This window comes from Carettochelys insculpta, chromosome 10 (assembly GCF_033958435.1).
Source record: "Carettochelys insculpta isolate YL-2023 chromosome 10, ASM3395843v1, whole genome shotgun sequence".
NCBI lineage: Eukaryota > Metazoa > Chordata > Testudines > Carettochelyidae > Carettochelys > Carettochelys insculpta.
In genome coordinates, this window is record NC_134146.1 from 671,645 (window position 1) to 689,072 (window position 17,428).

Consider the following 17,428-nt stretch of genomic DNA (forward strand, 5'->3'; position numbering starts at 1 on the left):
CTTCAGCCAGTGCTATATACACATCTTTCATATTCATGAATACTAGATTGTCTGTTAAGACTTTTAAGACCCCCTCACTCCCTTTTATGTCAAATTGCTGTCACGCTTTGTGACTAATAGAACAGAACACTCACATCACCCTTGAAGGAAACAGAGGCAGAAAGCCTTTCCACTGGTTCCAAAACAACCACACAGTACTGGTTGTCCTTGCTTCTAATTCTCCTCATCCAAACTGACACAGGGATCTTCTCATTGTTGTGATCTATAACATCCACCTGTTAACAGGAATTGGCATTAAATGCAGTATAACAGCATGTCTCTTTTTACCTACCACCAATTTCAGACCAGTGAGACCTGAACACTTGGTTTGAGGTGTGTCTTGCTTGCTGTTAGCAATGCAAGCGATCTTTCCATTAATTTTTCAAGTGGAGAAAAGCGAAAAAGTCTTCCCTACTGATGCCAAGTCTTCCCGCATTCTGCAAAATATTCATTTAAATGGGACAGTATTTGTACCACAAGGAGTTTGACAAACAGTTCCAGAGAGAATTATAGGATTACAAACGGAAGCTGAGCTGTCATATCTGAGATGAACTACAAGCGAGACAGCGTGGTTCCCTTGGCTGGGGTCACCCTGCTATCTTTATAAGGCAATAAACACAAAAAGGAATGATTAAATCAAGCATCCTATTTTTGTGTAAACTAAAAAGAGAAGAAAGCAGTTGGCACTACCAAACGAGGCACTGTTTGGCCAGTGTTTCCCTATCCTTCTTGGGGGCACTGACAGCTGGAATAATTTAAGAATAATTTTGAGGTTGTTTTAATTTACAACAGGAGCCTGGACAAGCAAACAATTATGAGAAATAAAAGCAAGCCATTTGTACACCCTGTTCTTATGCTTTACTTGGTGCTCTTTGGCTGCAACCAATCTCCCCTTTCAGTGTATAAGCATGCACATAGACTTTAAAAGCAATGCGACCACAGCACATTCAACACATGCCTAATACAATATGCAAACGTATATGTACACATTTGTACCTTCAGTATTGCAGCTTTGTTGAAAAGCTGTTACCAATAAAGTCATTTAAGTTACTCAGCCATTGAAACAGCATTTAATATGAAAACTTCCATGCTTGAATAACATCAGTGTTTTTAAATCTTATACCTGAGACACACAATCCACACAGATTTGTCAGTAAAATGCAGAACCTTTCCTTTGTTACAAGAAATATAGCTTTAATATAAAGGGCTGGTGGTTTGCAAATAGCTCTCAGATCACACACACTAGCCATGTCTATATATACCACTCCCTTTCAGAAGGGGCATGTTACTGAGGCACTTCGGAACAGGTGAATGAGGTGCAGACATGCATATTCAGTGCCTCAATAAGGGAATTTCAAAGTGTGGCACTTATTTCGAAGCACTGCATTTATACAGCCAGTCTGCATTTCGAAAGCAGCACTTTTGAAGCACGACTGTCCATCATTATGCTAATAAGGCACTGAATATGCATATCAGCACCTTATTAACCTGTTCTGAAGTGCCTCATTAACAGACATGGCCACTATGTTGTTCTCTTCAACCTCACGAAACTATTCAAGGTGTTTTTCAACACTGGCATGCCTTTTTAAAAGTGACACTCAAGCACCAAACATTCACAGACGCATTCCTTATGGGACTCTCAGTAAGTTACAGTAGCCAAAACAAGTATCACAAAGGTAGCCGTGTTAGTCTGTATGTTTGAGAACAAGAAGTCTTGTGGCACCTTATAGACTAACAGACATTTTGGAGCATAAGCTTTCATGGGCAAAGTCACCTCTAGCCCTCTTTTTTTTACTGGGACCCCACTCTTTAAATACTCCTCTGAACCTCCCCTACCACTCATGCATCTGATGAAGCAGGTCTTTGCTCACAAAAGCTTATGCTCCAAAATATCTGTTAGTCTATAAGGTGCCACAAGACTTCTTCATAGCCAAAACAGCAGCTCTTCTTGCTATGATCCAGCTATGAGTGGAGATAAGCCAGCAGACAGCTTCAATGGTAGCTTTATTCATTTTAACTAGAAAAACTCCAGTTTCATTTCTTGTTGGAACAGATTCTTCTCAAATAAGAGGATTTTCATATGACGTTTACTCACTTTTTTTTCTTGTCCTGTTCAGGTCAAGTTTTACCAGCTGTGTGACAGGAAGTGTTTATGCATTTATACCATACCACAAGAAGGCTGTGTCTACACGGGCACAAATCTTCAAAATAGCCATATTTCGAAGATTACTAATGAGGCGCTGAATTGAATATTCAGCGCCTCATTAGCATTAGGACACTTCCAGCTGCATCTCCGGTTTCAAAAGCTCGTGGCTCGGCGTGGCTACAAGTGGGTCCTTTTCAAAAGGACCCCGCACCTTTCGAAATCCCCTTATTCCAATCAGTGAGCTTGATATGAGGATTTTGAAAGGTGCCGGGTCCTTTTGAAAAGGACCCCGTGTAGCTGCGCCAAGCCGCACGCTTTCAAAAGCAACGCTTTTGAAGCACCGCGGCCAGAAGCGTTCTAATGCTAATGAGGTGCGGAATATTCAATTCAGCGCCTCATTAGTAATCTTTGAAATATGGCTATTTCGAAGATTTGTGCCCATGTAGACACAGCCGAAGTCTCTAAAATACATTTAATAGCACCTACTGAGTTGAACTGCTACCAGAGGTGCTAATTTCTACCTTGGAGCCCCAGCTAACCAAACCTTCACATTTCTCCACAAACTTGTTTTCGGATTGATGAAGCTGTAGCTCTGAAGTGCTGTGTATCACTTTAAAAAGCGCAGACCTGCTGAAAGAACATGAGCTCATTTTCTCTCTAGAATCTTTGTGCACACAACCACAGTGGACAATAGCAGCCCAAAAGGCTTTTTCTGAGACATTTCTGTATACTTTATGGCTCATTACACTCTCTTGAAGGAAAGATATCACTTATTCAGTTAAGTGTTTTGCCATACATATACCCAGATATTTCATGGCATTTGACTACTTTGAACTATTATAACTCATGGAAGCCAATTGAAGAATTTTGTTGTTGTTTTTTTAAATTACACTGAGGCATCCTTTGGGAGATTTGCATTAGTATTAAATCATTCTATGTTGACTCATTAACATGGGATCTCTATTTAGTATCCAATATGAATTCATTTGAGCAAAAGTCATCCTGACTATACAAATTAGCACAAGGAAAAATCTTATAAGTACCTCCCAAATGGACTTCATAAACCAGAATGTAAAGCGCAAAAGAAATGCCTTCCCTGTCAAACAGTAACAAAGGTTACCTCTAACCCAGGAGCATGCACTAAGGGACAATGAAGAGTTAAGCTGAAATAATCACACAAGTGTACTTCTGTAACAAATTATTTGCTTAAATGTCTTACACACCACTGTTCCAGAAACCACAGCTGCATATCCATCAGCCTCCACGTGTTCTTCACCCAGGGCCTCCGCTACACCCTGAGTAGATTTTGATATCAACTGGGACAGCTTCTGGCCAATCAGCTCGTGACTACTGTACCCAAGGAGCTTGCAGGCTTGGTCATTTGCAATGAGAACCTAGAAAGAGAGGAAATAAAATGCAATAAGAATTTCATTTCTAGTTCTCCTACTGGATGGCCAGTTGGGCCTAGTATTTCATTATGTCACATCTTCTCTCAAGGGAAGCTGGAAATGACAGGTCCTATTTTTATTCTGAAATGTGCTGCATATTTCACTTCACTCTGTCACTGATAAATGACACTGAGACGCTGCCTTCCTTTTCATTTTCCCTCCTTCTTATATGCTACTCGGCAACCTCCAGTTGATTGGCTGGTGAAATTAAAACCATCCGGTTGAATAAAAATGCTGTTATATTTACAAGTAAATCCTAAATAGGACTACCATTTTACATACTTCTAACAGCATAAACAGTTAATCAGTGACCTGCAAACTAGAAATCCGAAATCAAAGTAGCAACCCCTTGCTGTTAACTTAATTACACTTTTTAAAAATTGATTACATAAAAATAATCCAGTTAGAGCAGTGAAAGGATCCTTTTCTCAACCCACAGTTCAGGGATAGCTCAGTGATTTGAGCAATGGCCTGCTAAACCCAGGGTTGAGAGCTCAGCCCTTGAGAGGGCCATTTTGGGATCTGGGGCAAATAGATTTAACAGTAATTTTTTTTAAAAAAAGGGTGGGGGTGCTGGGTCCTGCCAAGAGGGCATGGGACTGGACTTGATGACCTTCCAGATCTATGAGATGTGTAACTTTATTCAGTTTCCAGCTTACTGAGGTTGCAACTAGTGGACCCAGTCTTTTATGTTACCTTTTATAGTTACCTGCTTCAGACGTTCAAAAGGTGCGACAACCACAGTGTCTACACTTCTTAGAGTGATTTTGCGCCACAAAGACCATTTTACACACTCAGTATAAACCCTATGTCTGCACGTGGAAAGCCTAAACTTTCATTCATCTATGTACACTGCCCATGAGCTAAAATGAATACAGCACCAAGCATATTTAAATATCATAATTTGTATTTAAGTTTGCCCCACACTTTTATTTTCCCCAGCTCTGCTTGTAAAGGCTCAAAAGATCAGTGTTCTTACTGATCTTGTCTTGTGTTCCTTTTGCCAATTAAAAAAATAGAAGTCCTTTAAAACCATAAGTTGGGTCCTTAGCTCAAATAAGTTTTGTTTTTCTTCATTTAAATCATTGTTCTCAGGTGGGGCTGGGGATAAGGAGTTCAGTTTGCAAGCTGCCCCAGGGAGAGAGAATAACCCCAGCCCTCTCTCACCACACAACATAGAAACAAGGTAAGAAGTGCCTGCCCATGACCACTGCAGAGGGTACAGCCAGAGGAGGGGGCATGTCTCACAACTGGGGGACAGAAAGACGGACAGACAAATTCTCTGAAATATATAATAGATAGATGCCCCTGCCTCCACATCTGGCTGGCCTGCTACTGCCCCCATTCTGGAACATAACTGTCCCTGTTATCAGACCCCCCGCTTTTCATTTTCTGAGAAACAATTAAATTTCAGGCACATCCCATTGTCCTGATATAACCAAACCTTTAGCTTGCTTTAAATTAAGATACGAGGAAGTTGCATACCTAATTTGATGGTCTTAGCTGTTAACATTGAGGAGTAGATCATGTACAGACAAACTCTCTCAAATATACAGTAGAGATATTTAGGATGCATAAATCTCACATATTTTAAGACATGGTAACGACTGAGTTCTGCTACATTTACAAATAAAAATTGCACAAGTCTGAATCTACGTAAAGTTAAGTGGCTCGTAACAGAACTATACAAATCTTATTTTTACAACTGTGGTATAGGCTGGTACCTCTGTTGTCCTGACATCCACAGTGAAGATGGCTTTATTTGGGTTGCGCACAGCCTCTGGAAGTGACTGAAGGGATTCCTCTACACTCAAGAAGGAAAATGAAGAGGTGCTACTAACTGAGTGGGATAAGGGGGAATGTTCCAAATGAGCCCAAGAGTTATCAAGTTTGCCAGAACAAATGGTGTGAGCAGCCAGTGAAGATAAGCAATAGGAAGTCCATCCATCCTCTAGGAAAAGGAAAAAAGATGAACAGCTCTGTAGCTAAAGAAATCTGCTATAAAAAACATTTAGGCTATGTATACGCTAGCCCCTTCCTTTCATAAAGGGCATGGTAACGAACCACATCGGCATATATTAATGTGGTACTGCCATGAATATGCAGCACCTCATTAGTATAAGGCCGGTCATGCAAGGTTCAAAAGCATTGCTTTCGAATCACACGCTGCTTGTGTAGACGGGGGCCTTTCAAAAGGACCCCCGGACTTCAAAAGCCCCTTCTTCCTAAAACCAAGTAGGTTTAAAATTAATTAGCTGATTATAACTACATCAGCACTGGAACTGGTAAGGAATCGCTGTTCACCCACCTATACTTGTAATTAAAAACAAACAGAATTTGTAGAACACACCTTGCCAAGCGACTGCTGAAATTCTCAGAAGACCTATATCAAAAGGGAGCTACTTTGGGAAAAATCACAGCATCACCTCTAAAGTCAATTCACTCTCAAAAGAACAGCTTTCAAGGGTAGGCAGTACTGGATTACGGGCAAGGTATGTAAACAATTATGCTGGTAATAGTCATCATGTAATAAGACTTCCATCCAACCCAGGGATACACTCTGGATTCAAAAGTAGTCAAACTCCTTCCCCATGACTATCTTTGTTCTAGATTCTCCTCATCCCCACTTCCCTCCTTTGGTACAACACCTTGAATACACCATATCTCTTTTTTAAATCTGTTAATTGCACCTTTAACTATGTTAATCCTAATTTATCAGGGAAGTTTTAAGACGTTGGAAAGAACACACATTGTGTCCGGTAAATTCACATTGCCAAATTCAGAATGCTGAACAGTAATCACCAGACAAAGAAGCTTTACTCTGGCAGAGCCTGGAAAGCCCACTTTTTTTACTCTTGCTGGTCCAATGGTAGGATTTGCTCAGCTCCACAGAGTCACTCAGTCCTGGAAAGATTAATCCTAATGAGGTGCACAAAAAGCCATCTTCAGAGGACGCATAATCCTGGGTTGCCATATTCAGACCCTGGCTGGAACACCACAGCTAGCAATCCACCTACAATGGCAATATAGAAGAGACATATGAGATCAATGACAAAGAACACTCCAGGCCTTACTGACAGCCAACAATGCCTGCCAGTCTGCACCATGAAAAATAAAGATGGGTGAAGTGAGGACAAGATTTTCCAAGGAGAGCTAAGCCTTTGGTGCAGCACTCCACAGCTCACACAATACTTTTAATGTAGTTTAAGTAACAGTCTTTCAGGGAAAGATGGGTTTCCTTAACACAGATTCATTTTTCAGCAACCTCACTTACGTATAATTAGCTGTTTAGCAGTTTCCAAATTTGCAATGGAAAAGATAACATAAATGACACCCTCTACATTCAAAAACAACAAGAAGTCCTGCGGCACCTTATAAACTAACATATATTTTGGAGCACAAGCTGTCATGGGCAAGGATCCGCTTCCATATTCAGTGTCTGTCCCCTGCTGAGACCACTCTTTGATTTGCCTCAGATACACCTTGCAGGTTTCCAAAACAAAAAGGCAGTCCAGTAGCACTTTAAAGACTAACAAAGTAATTTATTAGGTGATGGGCTTTCGTGGGACCGACCCACTTCTTCAGACTTTGCCCACGAAAGCTCATGCTCCAAAATATCTGCTAGTCTATAAGGTGCCACAAGACTTCTCGTTGTTCTCGGACATAAGGTGTCAGCCCCGCTACCCGCGGAAGCTTCAGCAAAACCGGGCTTCCTCCGAAACACCAGTGCGCCCCCTTCGCTCCCGAGGGTCCCCGCCGAGCGACCCCTGCACGAGGGCCCCCACCCCTCGCGCGCCGCCCCCCCCAGAGGATCGTTCCGCCCCCACCCCTCGCGGGCCGCCCCTCCCCAGAGGATCGTTCCGCCCCCACCCCTCGCGGGCCGCCCCTCCCCAGAGGATCGTTCTGCCCCCACCCCTCGTTTGCCGCCCCCCCCAGGATCGTTCCGCCCCCACCCCTCGCGGGCCGCCCCCCCCAGGATCGTTCCGCCCCCACCCCTCGCAGGCCGCTCCCCCCGAGGATCGTTCCGCCCCCACCCCTCGCGGGCCGCCCCTCCCCAGAGGATCGTTCCGCCCCCACCCCTCGCGGGCCGCCCCTCCCCAGAGGATCGTTCTGCCCCCACCCCTCGCTTGCCGCCCCCCCCAGGATCGTTCCGCCCCCACCCCTCGCTTGCCGCCCCCCCCAGGATCGTTCTGCCCCCACCCCTCGCTTGCCGCCCCCCCCAGAGGATCGTTCCGCCCCCACCCCTCGCGGGCCGCCCCTCCCCAGAGGATCGTTCCGCCCCCACCCCTCGCGGGCCGCCCCTCCCCAGAGGATCGTTCTGCCCCCACCCCTCGTTTGCCGCCCCCCCCAGGATCGTTCCGCCCCCACCCCTCGCGGGCCGCCCCCCCCAGGATCGTTCCGCCCCCACCCCTCGCAGGCCGCTCCCCCCGAGGATCGTTCCGCCCCCACCCCTCGCGGGCCGCCCCTCCCCAGAGGATCGTTCCGCCCCCACCCCTCGCGGGCCGCCCCTCCCCAGAGGATCGTTCTGCCCCCACCCCTCGCTTGCCGCCCCCCCCAGGATCGTTCCGCCCCCACCCCTCGCTTGCCGCCCCCCCCAGGATCGTTCTGCCCCCACCCCTCGCTTGCCGCCCCCCCCAGGATCGTTCCGCCCCCACCCCTCGCAGGCCGCTCCCCCCGAGGATCGTTCCGCCCCCACCCCTCGCGGGCCGCCCCTCCCCCGAGGATCGTTCTGCCCCCACCCCTCGCTTGCCGCCCCCCCCAGGATCGTTCCGCCCCCACCCCTCGCAGGCCGCTCCCCCCGAGGATCGTTCTGCCCCCACCCTTCGCGGGCCGGCGCCCCCCGAGGATCGTTCCGCCCCCACCCTTCGCGGGCCGGCGCCCCCCAGGATCGTTCCGCCCCCACCCCTCGCGGGCCGCCCCCACCCCGAGGATCGTTCTGCCCCCACCCCTCGCTTGCCGCCCCCCCCCCGAGGATCGTTCCGCCCCCACCCCTCGCGGGCCTCCCCCGAGGATCGTTCTGCCCCCACCCAGTGGCCAGTCCCCTCCCAACACAGCCCCGGACTCACCAGCACTACAAAGGCCGCCCTTCGCAGTGTCCGCGGGGCTCATGCGCGCTCCCCGCTCTGCCCCACCTCGAGCTTAGCGCCAAGGGCCGCGGGAAAAGCTCCTGCCTCACTGAGGCCAATCAGAACGCTGAGAACGGGGGAAGCTACGGATTGCCAGCCAAATGGGCCAATCGGCTCAGGAGGCGGTAGCCATCCAGCTGCCGAGCCGCGAAACCCGCGCGCAAATGGTTGCTAGGGACGCGGTGGGCGGGGACTAAGGGTTGGCAGAGGAGTCAAACTAACTTAGACATTTCCAAGCGCGCGAAGACAGCACCATTGCCGGGTCACCAGCCTCAGGCTGTGAAAGCCACTGCTTGGGGCAGAGCAACCCCTCCCCAGGGTCAGACTCGGAGCGTCGGGGCAGAGCACAGCCGGGGGGCAGCTGCACTCCCCAGCCGCCTGGGAATTCCTGTTTGGGGAACATCAAATGGGAAGTGTCAGTGGGCCCTAAGGGGATTTCCACAATCAGCAAATCTTCACCCTTCTGCCAGCCTCCCTTCCGAGTCAGTCTCATCTCGCTCCAGCACCTAGAGGGTTACTAAATTTACTGCATGTACTAAATGTATTTAAAACTCCATTTTAAACGAGGAAACTGCAGTGTGGCAGGATTGTGACAAACGGGCAACAAAAAGTTGGCATTAGCAGAGGGCAAGGAGAAGCTCATGTTCCAATAGGGTGAAAAGATGGTAGGGTCCAATGGAGCTAGATTAAGAAGAGGGACACTGTTTAGCTTGCTAAACTCAGGGTTGTGAGTTCAATCCTTAAAGGACCATTTAGGGTTCTGGGACAAATACATTAAAAAAAAATCTGCCAGGGATGGTGATAGGCCCTGCTGCCAGTCCAGGAGACTGGACTGGATGACCTTGGAAGGTCCCTTCCACTTCTGTGAGATGGGTATAAGCTTAAAGGTGAATACAGGTAATTTGTGATTGACATGATGAAGAAATAGGAGCCAGCAGTGGGAGGCTAGGAAAATGGAGCAGTTGTAAAAGGGTACATGTTAAAGAGGGCTGCTGCAGTTGTTGAAATTAACCTTTACTCAAGTAAGGGACTGTCTCTGTGTTTGTTCACAACCAAGCACAACAGGGCCCTAGTCCATGAGGAGCCTCTTAATCATTGTAATGATAGATAAGAGCCTGCAAGTAAAGAGACAAGGCCGGATTGTTTAGATGTGTAATAAAGCAGCGCCACGGTTTACATGCATTTACGTGGTGCCGAACAGCCATCCGCTCAGCCCCAGGGGGAAAGTGACACATTAAAATCAGAGCAAGAGATCAGTTGGCCACTACTTGTGAGCGTGTGCGAGAAGACAAAGGCATTCGCGTAGCCACGTGCAAAGCCCAACGCGCTGCACAACAGCAGATGAGGCACCTTTTTTCCGGTCACACCCTTTGTACTATGCCGAACCCAGAGGCGTCAGAGGAAGCAGCCGCAGGAACCCCACTGTGGCTGGGCTGTCGAGCCAGCGGAGAACTACATCTCCCATGAGGCCGCGGATATACACGCATGCGCCTGAAGTGCTGCGCGGCCTGTGTGACACAGCGGGGGAGCTGATTGGCGGAAATCCCTGCCCCGTTCAGACCTCTGATTGGTTGTGCCCGTTGCTGTGACGTGGGCGGGGACAGGAAAATCGACATGGCCGCGGAGAGCGGAGAAGGGCCGCTGCAGGAGATGATGGAGGGTGAGAGCCCGGTCGCGTCGGAAGGGCCCTGGGATAGCGGGTGGCGGAGGGGGCGAGAGGGCTGAGGGCCCGGCCCGGCCCTGGCGGTAGCGCGGGGGCTGCAGGTGTCCGAGCCCGGGCGGGCAGTGGCGGGGACGCCGTGGTCTGAGGCGGTGCTCGGGGCACGAGGCCAGCCCCTGTGGGCAGGGCCGGAGCCCCGGGCCCGACGCTGAGGGACGCAGACGGGCCTGGGCCTGGGCCTGGAGAGAGGCCAGGTCTGCGGCCGGAGAGCTGCCCTGGGCGCGGGGAGCTGAGCGGCTCGTAGCCGGGGGCTGTGGCCGCGGGGGATTCCCAGCGGGTGCGACGGACGGGGGTGAAGGAGATCTGCGAGGGGGAAACCAGCACAGTGTAGCTAGGGCGCAGCTTCTTACGGGTCTGGGGACCCTGCGCTCGTGGACTGGAGATGGAGCACGTTGCCGTGGTTAAAATACGGACTTCGTAGGGGGACCAGGACGTTTTCTGCCTCTGGGTGTTCTTGGTCACATTCTTTGACCTTTTTGTGACTCCTCTTCTTAAATCCTCGTACTCCGAGCGAAGCATAGCTTGCAGAATCCTAGGGCTGGAAGGGGCCAAAGCAGGTTTTCGAGTCCAGCCTTCTCCCGCACAAAGCGGGATCAACCCCAGCTAAATCATCCCAGCCAGGAATTTATCAAGCCTGGACTTAAAGATCTTTAGGTATGGCGATTCCACCACCTGTCTTGGTAATGCATCCAGTGCTTCACCACTCACCTGGTGGCATAGTTTTTCCTAATATCCAACCTAGACCTCTGCTGCTGCAACTTAAGGACCATTGCTCCTTGTTCTGGCCTTCATCACTACTGAGAACAGCTTCTCTCCATCCTCTTTAGAGCCCCACCCCCCCCTTCAGGAAGTTGAAGGCTGCTATCAAATCACCCCTCATTCTTCTCTTCTGCAAACTATATAAGCCCAAATCCCTCAGCTTCTCCTCATAGGTCAAGTGCTTCAGCCCTGAATGATTTTTGTTGCTCTTTGCATCCACATCCTTTCCATGCTGAGTAGATGGGGAATAATAACTTCTCTAAATCAGCTGGAAATGCTCCTCCTAATGCACCCAGTATGCCATTATCCTTCTTGGCTGCAAGGGCATGCTGTTGACACACATCCAGCTTCTCATCCACTGTAATCCCCAGGTCCTTTTTTGCTGTACTGCTACTTAGCCGGTTGGTCTGCAGCCTGTAACAGTGCTTGGGATTCTTCCATCCCACGTTCAGGATGCTGCATTTCTCCTTGATGAACCACATCAGATTTCTTTTGGCCCACTGCTACAATTTATCTAGATCACTCTGGACTTTATCCCTACCCTCCAATGTGTCAACCTGACCCCCTAGCTTAGTGTCATCCTCAGATTTGCTGCAAACCATCCCCTCATCCAGGTCATTAATAAAAATGTTGATTATAAGTGGAATGCCCCAAGGATCAGTTCTAGGGCCTGTGTTGTTCAACTGCCAACCAGACCTTGAGCCACTGATCAGTACCTGTTGGGCCTGACTGCCTAGACAGCTTTCTATCCACCTTACAGTCCATTTATTTAATCCCTACTTGCAGGTTATCCACACGTAGGTTATCTGCAAATCTCTTCCACTTCACTCTATCTCAGGACAAAATTTCTAGCTCACTCCAGGAGTACCCTAGTTGTTGTTGTCCTTCAGTCTCAGTAGAGCTTCTCCACGTTGTCTGAGGTCTTCGTCTTTTGTGTTTTCCTAGTGGGTTCCATTTGAGATCTTGATGGACTATGGTGGATGATGGTTTTCTGTGAGTGTGGCCTAGCCATTCTCAATTTCTTCTCCTGATTTGAATGTCAAGCAGTTCTTGTCCTGCTCTGTTCCAGAGCTCCTCATTTGTGACAGTCTTGCAGTTTAATTTGAATGATATACCTCAGGCATCTCTTTATAAATGTCTGTCTGTAGTCTGTGATTTGAAGACTGTTTAGTACGCCGGGTGTCTCATCCTTACAACAGCACACACTTTATGTTTGTGTTGAAGATCCACAGTTTTGTCTTCGCAGATATTATTTATGAGCTCCATATGGGACAAAGACTCTTGAATGCAGCTGTTGCTTTATCTATCCCGGCATTGATATCCTTGTCTGTTCCTCCATATATGCCCATAATACTCCCCAAGTAGGTGAACAGCTCTACATCTTCCAGGTCATCCTTTCCTGGTGTGATGGTGGTGGTGTTGGACTGTTGTCTAGGTCTTTAGCACTTATTAAAGTTCAATCCAGTCATTGAGGCACTTTTGTGTAGTGTTGCAACCTTTTCCTCTGTGCTTTCATGCTCATGTGAAAGGAGGGGACATCATCAGCAAAATTAATGTCCTCTAGCTGTTTGAAAAGTATCCACTGAGTACCCAGTTGATGGTCATTGTTGTCCTGCTCATAATCCAGTCCATTGTGATACAGATCATGGAAGGTGACAGTAGGCACCCTAGTCACACTCCTGAGAGTATGCTGAAGGATTCTGTCAAGACATCATTGTGAACAACTTGGCATGTTGAGGGTTCATATGTTGAACAGATCAGGTTAATAATTTTGGATGGCATGCCACGGTGTTGCGGCAGTTTCCCACAAAATGTCTCTATCAGTGCTGTTATAGGCTTTTTCAAAGTCTATGCAGGTTACGTACGGGGGGAGTTCCACTCAAGTGACTGTTCTGTGATCACTATGAGTTGGTATTTGGTCAGTGCATAGATTTCTCACTTTCAAAGCCAGCCTGTTCTTCTCTGAGTTGTCTATTAATTTCTGTCTCCATTTTCTCCAAGAGAATCCTATTGAACATGTTTCCTGGAGTAGACAGTAACATGATGCCCCTCCAGTTCTAGCCTACCTTCAGGTTGCCTTTCTTGGGAAGCCTAATAAGGTAGCCATATTTCCAGTCTTGTGGGATCTCCTCAGTGTCCCAAATAAGTTATATATCATGTTGACTGATATCTCACTACCTGCCTTGATTGCTTCTGCAGGAGTGTTGTCTGGACCAGATGCTTATCTTCTTTTGAGATGGGCAATGGCTTTTCTGATTTTGTCTTTTATAGGTCTGTTGCTGTTAATTTGCAAGTGGTAACTCTGGAGATTCCATGTGGGTAGGGTGGTTCATTAGCTCTTCAGAGTGTTCCTCCTATCTAATGAGCTGTTCACTTGGGTTTGTTAACACACACCCCTTCTTATCCTGTGCTGGCTGAGCCACTGTATGCAGTGACCTAGCTAGCTTCCATATGATTTCATACAGCTCTTTCAGGTTTCTCCTCTTGTTGCTTGTTGTGCAAGGTTTTCCACGAGTTCTTTTGGTCCCATTTTACAGCCTTTTTGACTTCTGTGTTGGCCTCTGAATACAGTCTCTGAGCTTCCACCTCAGATGTTCTTGTTGACTGCTGCATTTCTGTCCTTTGTTCCTTCACTTTTTCCACAGAGTTTCTGCTGTGATCCATTCTTTGGGATGCCTCTTTCCAGGATGTTTTGGTGTGTTCCCAAATTTGTTCCATGGTAGCATCTTCTGGGATGAGCCTCACTAAACTGTTAATGAGATGGCGTGCATTGGGAGACTAATGAATTGCTGTGCTATGTGTCTTTGATCTTCAGACTAAAGAGTTTTAAGTACCAGAGAGGTAGCCGTGTTAGTCCATATCCACAAAAACAAGAAGTCCTGTGGCACTTTATAGGCTAACAGATTTTTTGGAGTGTCAGCTTTCATGGGCAAAGACCTACTTTGTCAGATGCATGTAATCTAAAAATGTGTTAACTTAACTTAATTTTCACTATTTAAAAAAAAAAACCTGTTTCTAATCACAGAATACTAGAATTGGAAGGGATTTCCAGAAGTCAACAAGTCCCATTCCCCCCAGGGCAGGACCATCTAGATTATCCTTGACAGATGTTTATCTAAATTTTTCTTAAATATTTCTGATGGAGATTCCACAACCTCCCCCCAGCAATTTATTCTAGTTTTTAACCACCCTGCCGCTATTGTGTGGGGAATGGCAGAACGGTGCTTAGCATCTTCCAATATGGAAAACGCAGAAATGTCTCATGAAGGAACATGGTTGAGTCATCTTCCCTCTTGCCACCCAAAATGGGATGATATATTTTGGGCCTTACCAAATTCACAGGCCATTATGGCCAATTTCATAGCCATAGGATTTGAAAATTGGTAAAGTTCTTTTTCTTTTTTTTTTTTTTTAGCTGTTTAAACCTGAAACTTCACATTACTGTAATTGTGAGGTCCTGACTCAAAAGGAAATGGGGTGGGTTGGGGAAGGTCACCTGTTGTAGGGTATCATATCACTTCTGTGCTGCCTTCAGAGCTGGGCTCTGAAAGAAGCAACCACGGAGCTTCTTGAAACTGCAGGAGGTTGCAAGACGTAGAGGTAGGTCTGATCTCCCCTGTGCTGCAGGAAGTGCCCCAGCCAGGGGCTCCTCACTGCTAGTCCTGACAGGTTTGGGAGGGACAATACTTGTTCTCTCTGCAGAAGGTGTTTCACCCCCCCCACCCCACGCTCAGCTGTAGGAACCTCGGGCTGCTGCTGCCCGGTTTCAGACAGCATTCTCCAGTGGGGGACGCACCTAAAGGCAGATCTGTCTGGTCTCTTCTTAGCTCCAGCAGCTATGCGGGAGATGTCTGAGAGGCCCCCTTGATGGGGCAATTGCAACAGCACAGGGAAGATACCATCCAGCTCCACCTATCTCCCTCAGCTGTAGGAACCTCAGGCTGCTGCTCAGACCCAGACAGCATCCTGCAGCAGGAAGAGGGGCACCTAGAGGTGGGTCTGGGCTGGTCCCTTGTTTCCACTGATAGAGCAATTTGCGGGGGTGAGGGGAGGAGGACATAAGTCATGTCCTTCGCCCTTCCCAGTTGGAGCTAGGAAACACCCTTTGATGTGGCACTTCTAAGAACAAAGATACATCAGCTTTCATGGGAAAGGGCTTATTTCGCACTCTGATGCACTTCTTCTAATTTTTTAAGGTCAGTCAGTTCTGTCCAAACCTTTGAGCAAGATGAAACTCAGTGTGCAAGAGGCCCTTTGCTTGACATGGAACTGAATAAGTCAATTAATGCAATTAAGTGATTTTGTGTGTTGTTGCTGGGGCGACAAAGTGGTCTTTTGGGTTATGACAGGGAATGTTGGTCTGCAGGCTTCTTTTTTTAGAAGACTTTCTCACCATATTAGCGTGTATCCATGATATTGGGCTGGAAAATATCAGCATTGTAAAAGATCTTTAAATGTCACACTTCTAATTCCAGCACCTTAATCTTTGGATTTGCACTCCATTGATCTGAGAAATTTCCTTTTTCCTCTGGTCTCCTTCCCAGATTATTGGTTTAGGAGGAGGTGAAGGGAGGAAAAAGTGCTTCAAAAATCAAAGTATAAACAAGGGGTGAGAAGCCTTTTATTTGAGACTAAACCTTTCATTCAATGAATTTAGGATCTCTACTAACCTCACTGGCATATTTTTTTTTGAACTAGTGTACCTGTTGTTCCTACTTGCTGGTACTCTTTTTCTGAAAAAACATAGCTTAACCCTGTGTTTGTTTGTTTTTTTTGTCTTGCACAGTTGACAGGCGAGTGGAGTCGGAAGAATCAGGAGATGAAGAAGGGAAGAAGCAGGCAGGTTCCATAGTAACAGACCTCAGTCAGCAGAGCTTGAGAGATGAGCAAAATGGGGAGAACCTAGCAGGTATGCATCAAGCTAAATCATCATTTTAAGGATGGACTTCTTAATACCATGTGGGGTAATATGTACCATTCCCAATTTTGCAGTTATTCTGAACATGTATTCTGCTCTAGTTTAAGTAATTGTTTGCCCTTTGAATCTATTTTTGAGTCACTTTAATAATTCTGTTTTTTTGTAGTACCATTTTAAAATTTATCTGGGCGGGGTCTGGCACAGGGTGGCAACAGCGGGTCGGGACCACACACTCATTTTGGCAGGGAGCCCGACACCTGCCCTTCTGCGCCAGACCCACTGCCAGTAATGCCTGAGGCCACGTCCCTTTTGGGGGAGGGTATTCTATGAGGGGAAGGTTTGTTTGGAGGGTTGGGTGTGAAGATATACCCCTAAAGGCCACAGGAGTTTCGTGTCCAGATTGTGAAACTGCTCAAACCAGAGATGGTCCATGAGTTTGAGACCCTGGTTTACAGTCTGAGAGGATTTTTCTGATGTGCTTCTTAACTTTTACGGTGGAGAGTTTGCAGGTATTCATTTTAAAGTCCTAGTTTTGCTCCTCTCTTGAATCCTCTTTGCACAACTAGCACCATCATTATTATTTGTAATAATGCTTAGTGGCTTTAGTCATCCTAATGGGCCTGCAGGAGAGGACAATAGTCCTTCAAGCTATGCTAGGGTTGCTTTCCTGTGCACTCCGTGTAAGTTGGGGGGCAGCTTTTTTCCCCATAGAATGCACATTCTGCAGCTGGGGAAGCAGCAGGAGCACCTGGAGCTCCTCCTGGAAGGTAAGCCCTAGGGTTGGGGCTGTGGGAGAGGGGGCAGATGGTTAAGTCTGGGGTGGGTTAGGGCAGCAGGGGTGGGGGGGGGCAAGTCTGGGCAGTGTGGTCCTGTGGGGGTTGAGTCGGAGCCGCAGGGGATGAGGGTGAAATGCGGCAGCTCTGGCAGGGCTGCATCGGGGTGAGTGAGCCAGGGTGGGGTGTGAGTGACCTGGAGCCAGGCGTTCGGGGGGTGAGCTGGAGCCGGGCATGAACAGGGGTGAGCCAGGGCCAGTGGGTTTGAACCACGGTGGAGGGGTGTTTGAACTTGAGCTGGGCGCAGGGTGGGGGGTGAGCAGGATGCAAGGGGTGGTGAGCCAGAGCTACACAGGGTGGGGGTTAACTGGGGCTGTGCAGCGGGGTGGGGGGGTATTGAACTGGGGCTGTGCAGGCTGGGGGGTTAGGCCAGGGCCAGGGGGAGCTGGATTTTGAGTTGTTTAACTCGTGTTAATGCAAGGTAAATGTAACTTGAAAT

General features: G+C 47.9%; 2 protein-coding genes across 2 annotated transcripts in view; one reads left to right on the plus strand and one right to left on the minus strand.

Moving 5' to 3' along the window:
• Positions 1 to 8,732, minus strand: part of PASK (PAS domain containing serine/threonine kinase) — a 37,282-nt gene extending 28,550 nt beyond the window's left edge. Inside the window, exons 1-5 of the mRNA XM_075003909.1 lie at positions 8,700 to 8,732; positions 6,436 to 6,646; positions 5,358 to 5,584; positions 3,409 to 3,579; positions 135 to 275 (exon numbers count right to left, since the gene is read on the minus strand). Of these exons, the coding sequence (XP_074860010.1) occupies positions 135 to 275; positions 3,409 to 3,579; positions 5,358 to 5,584; positions 6,436 to 6,607 (711 nt within the window). The 5' untranslated portion in view covers positions 6,608 to 6,646; positions 8,700 to 8,732. The remainder of the gene's footprint in view (positions 1 to 134; positions 276 to 3,408; positions 3,580 to 5,357; positions 5,585 to 6,435; positions 6,647 to 8,699) is intronic.
• A 1,620-nt stretch (positions 8,733 to 10,352) lies between these two features.
• PPP1R7 (protein phosphatase 1 regulatory subunit 7) overlaps positions 10,353 to 17,428 on the plus strand; it is a 38,307-nt gene continuing 31,231 nt past the window's right edge. The window contains exons 1-2 of the mRNA XM_075004138.1: positions 10,353 to 10,419; positions 16,025 to 16,147. Coding sequence (XP_074860239.1) covers positions 10,374 to 10,419; positions 16,025 to 16,147 — 169 coding nt within the window. The 5' untranslated portion in view covers positions 10,353 to 10,373. The remainder of the gene's footprint in view (positions 10,420 to 16,024; positions 16,148 to 17,428) is intronic.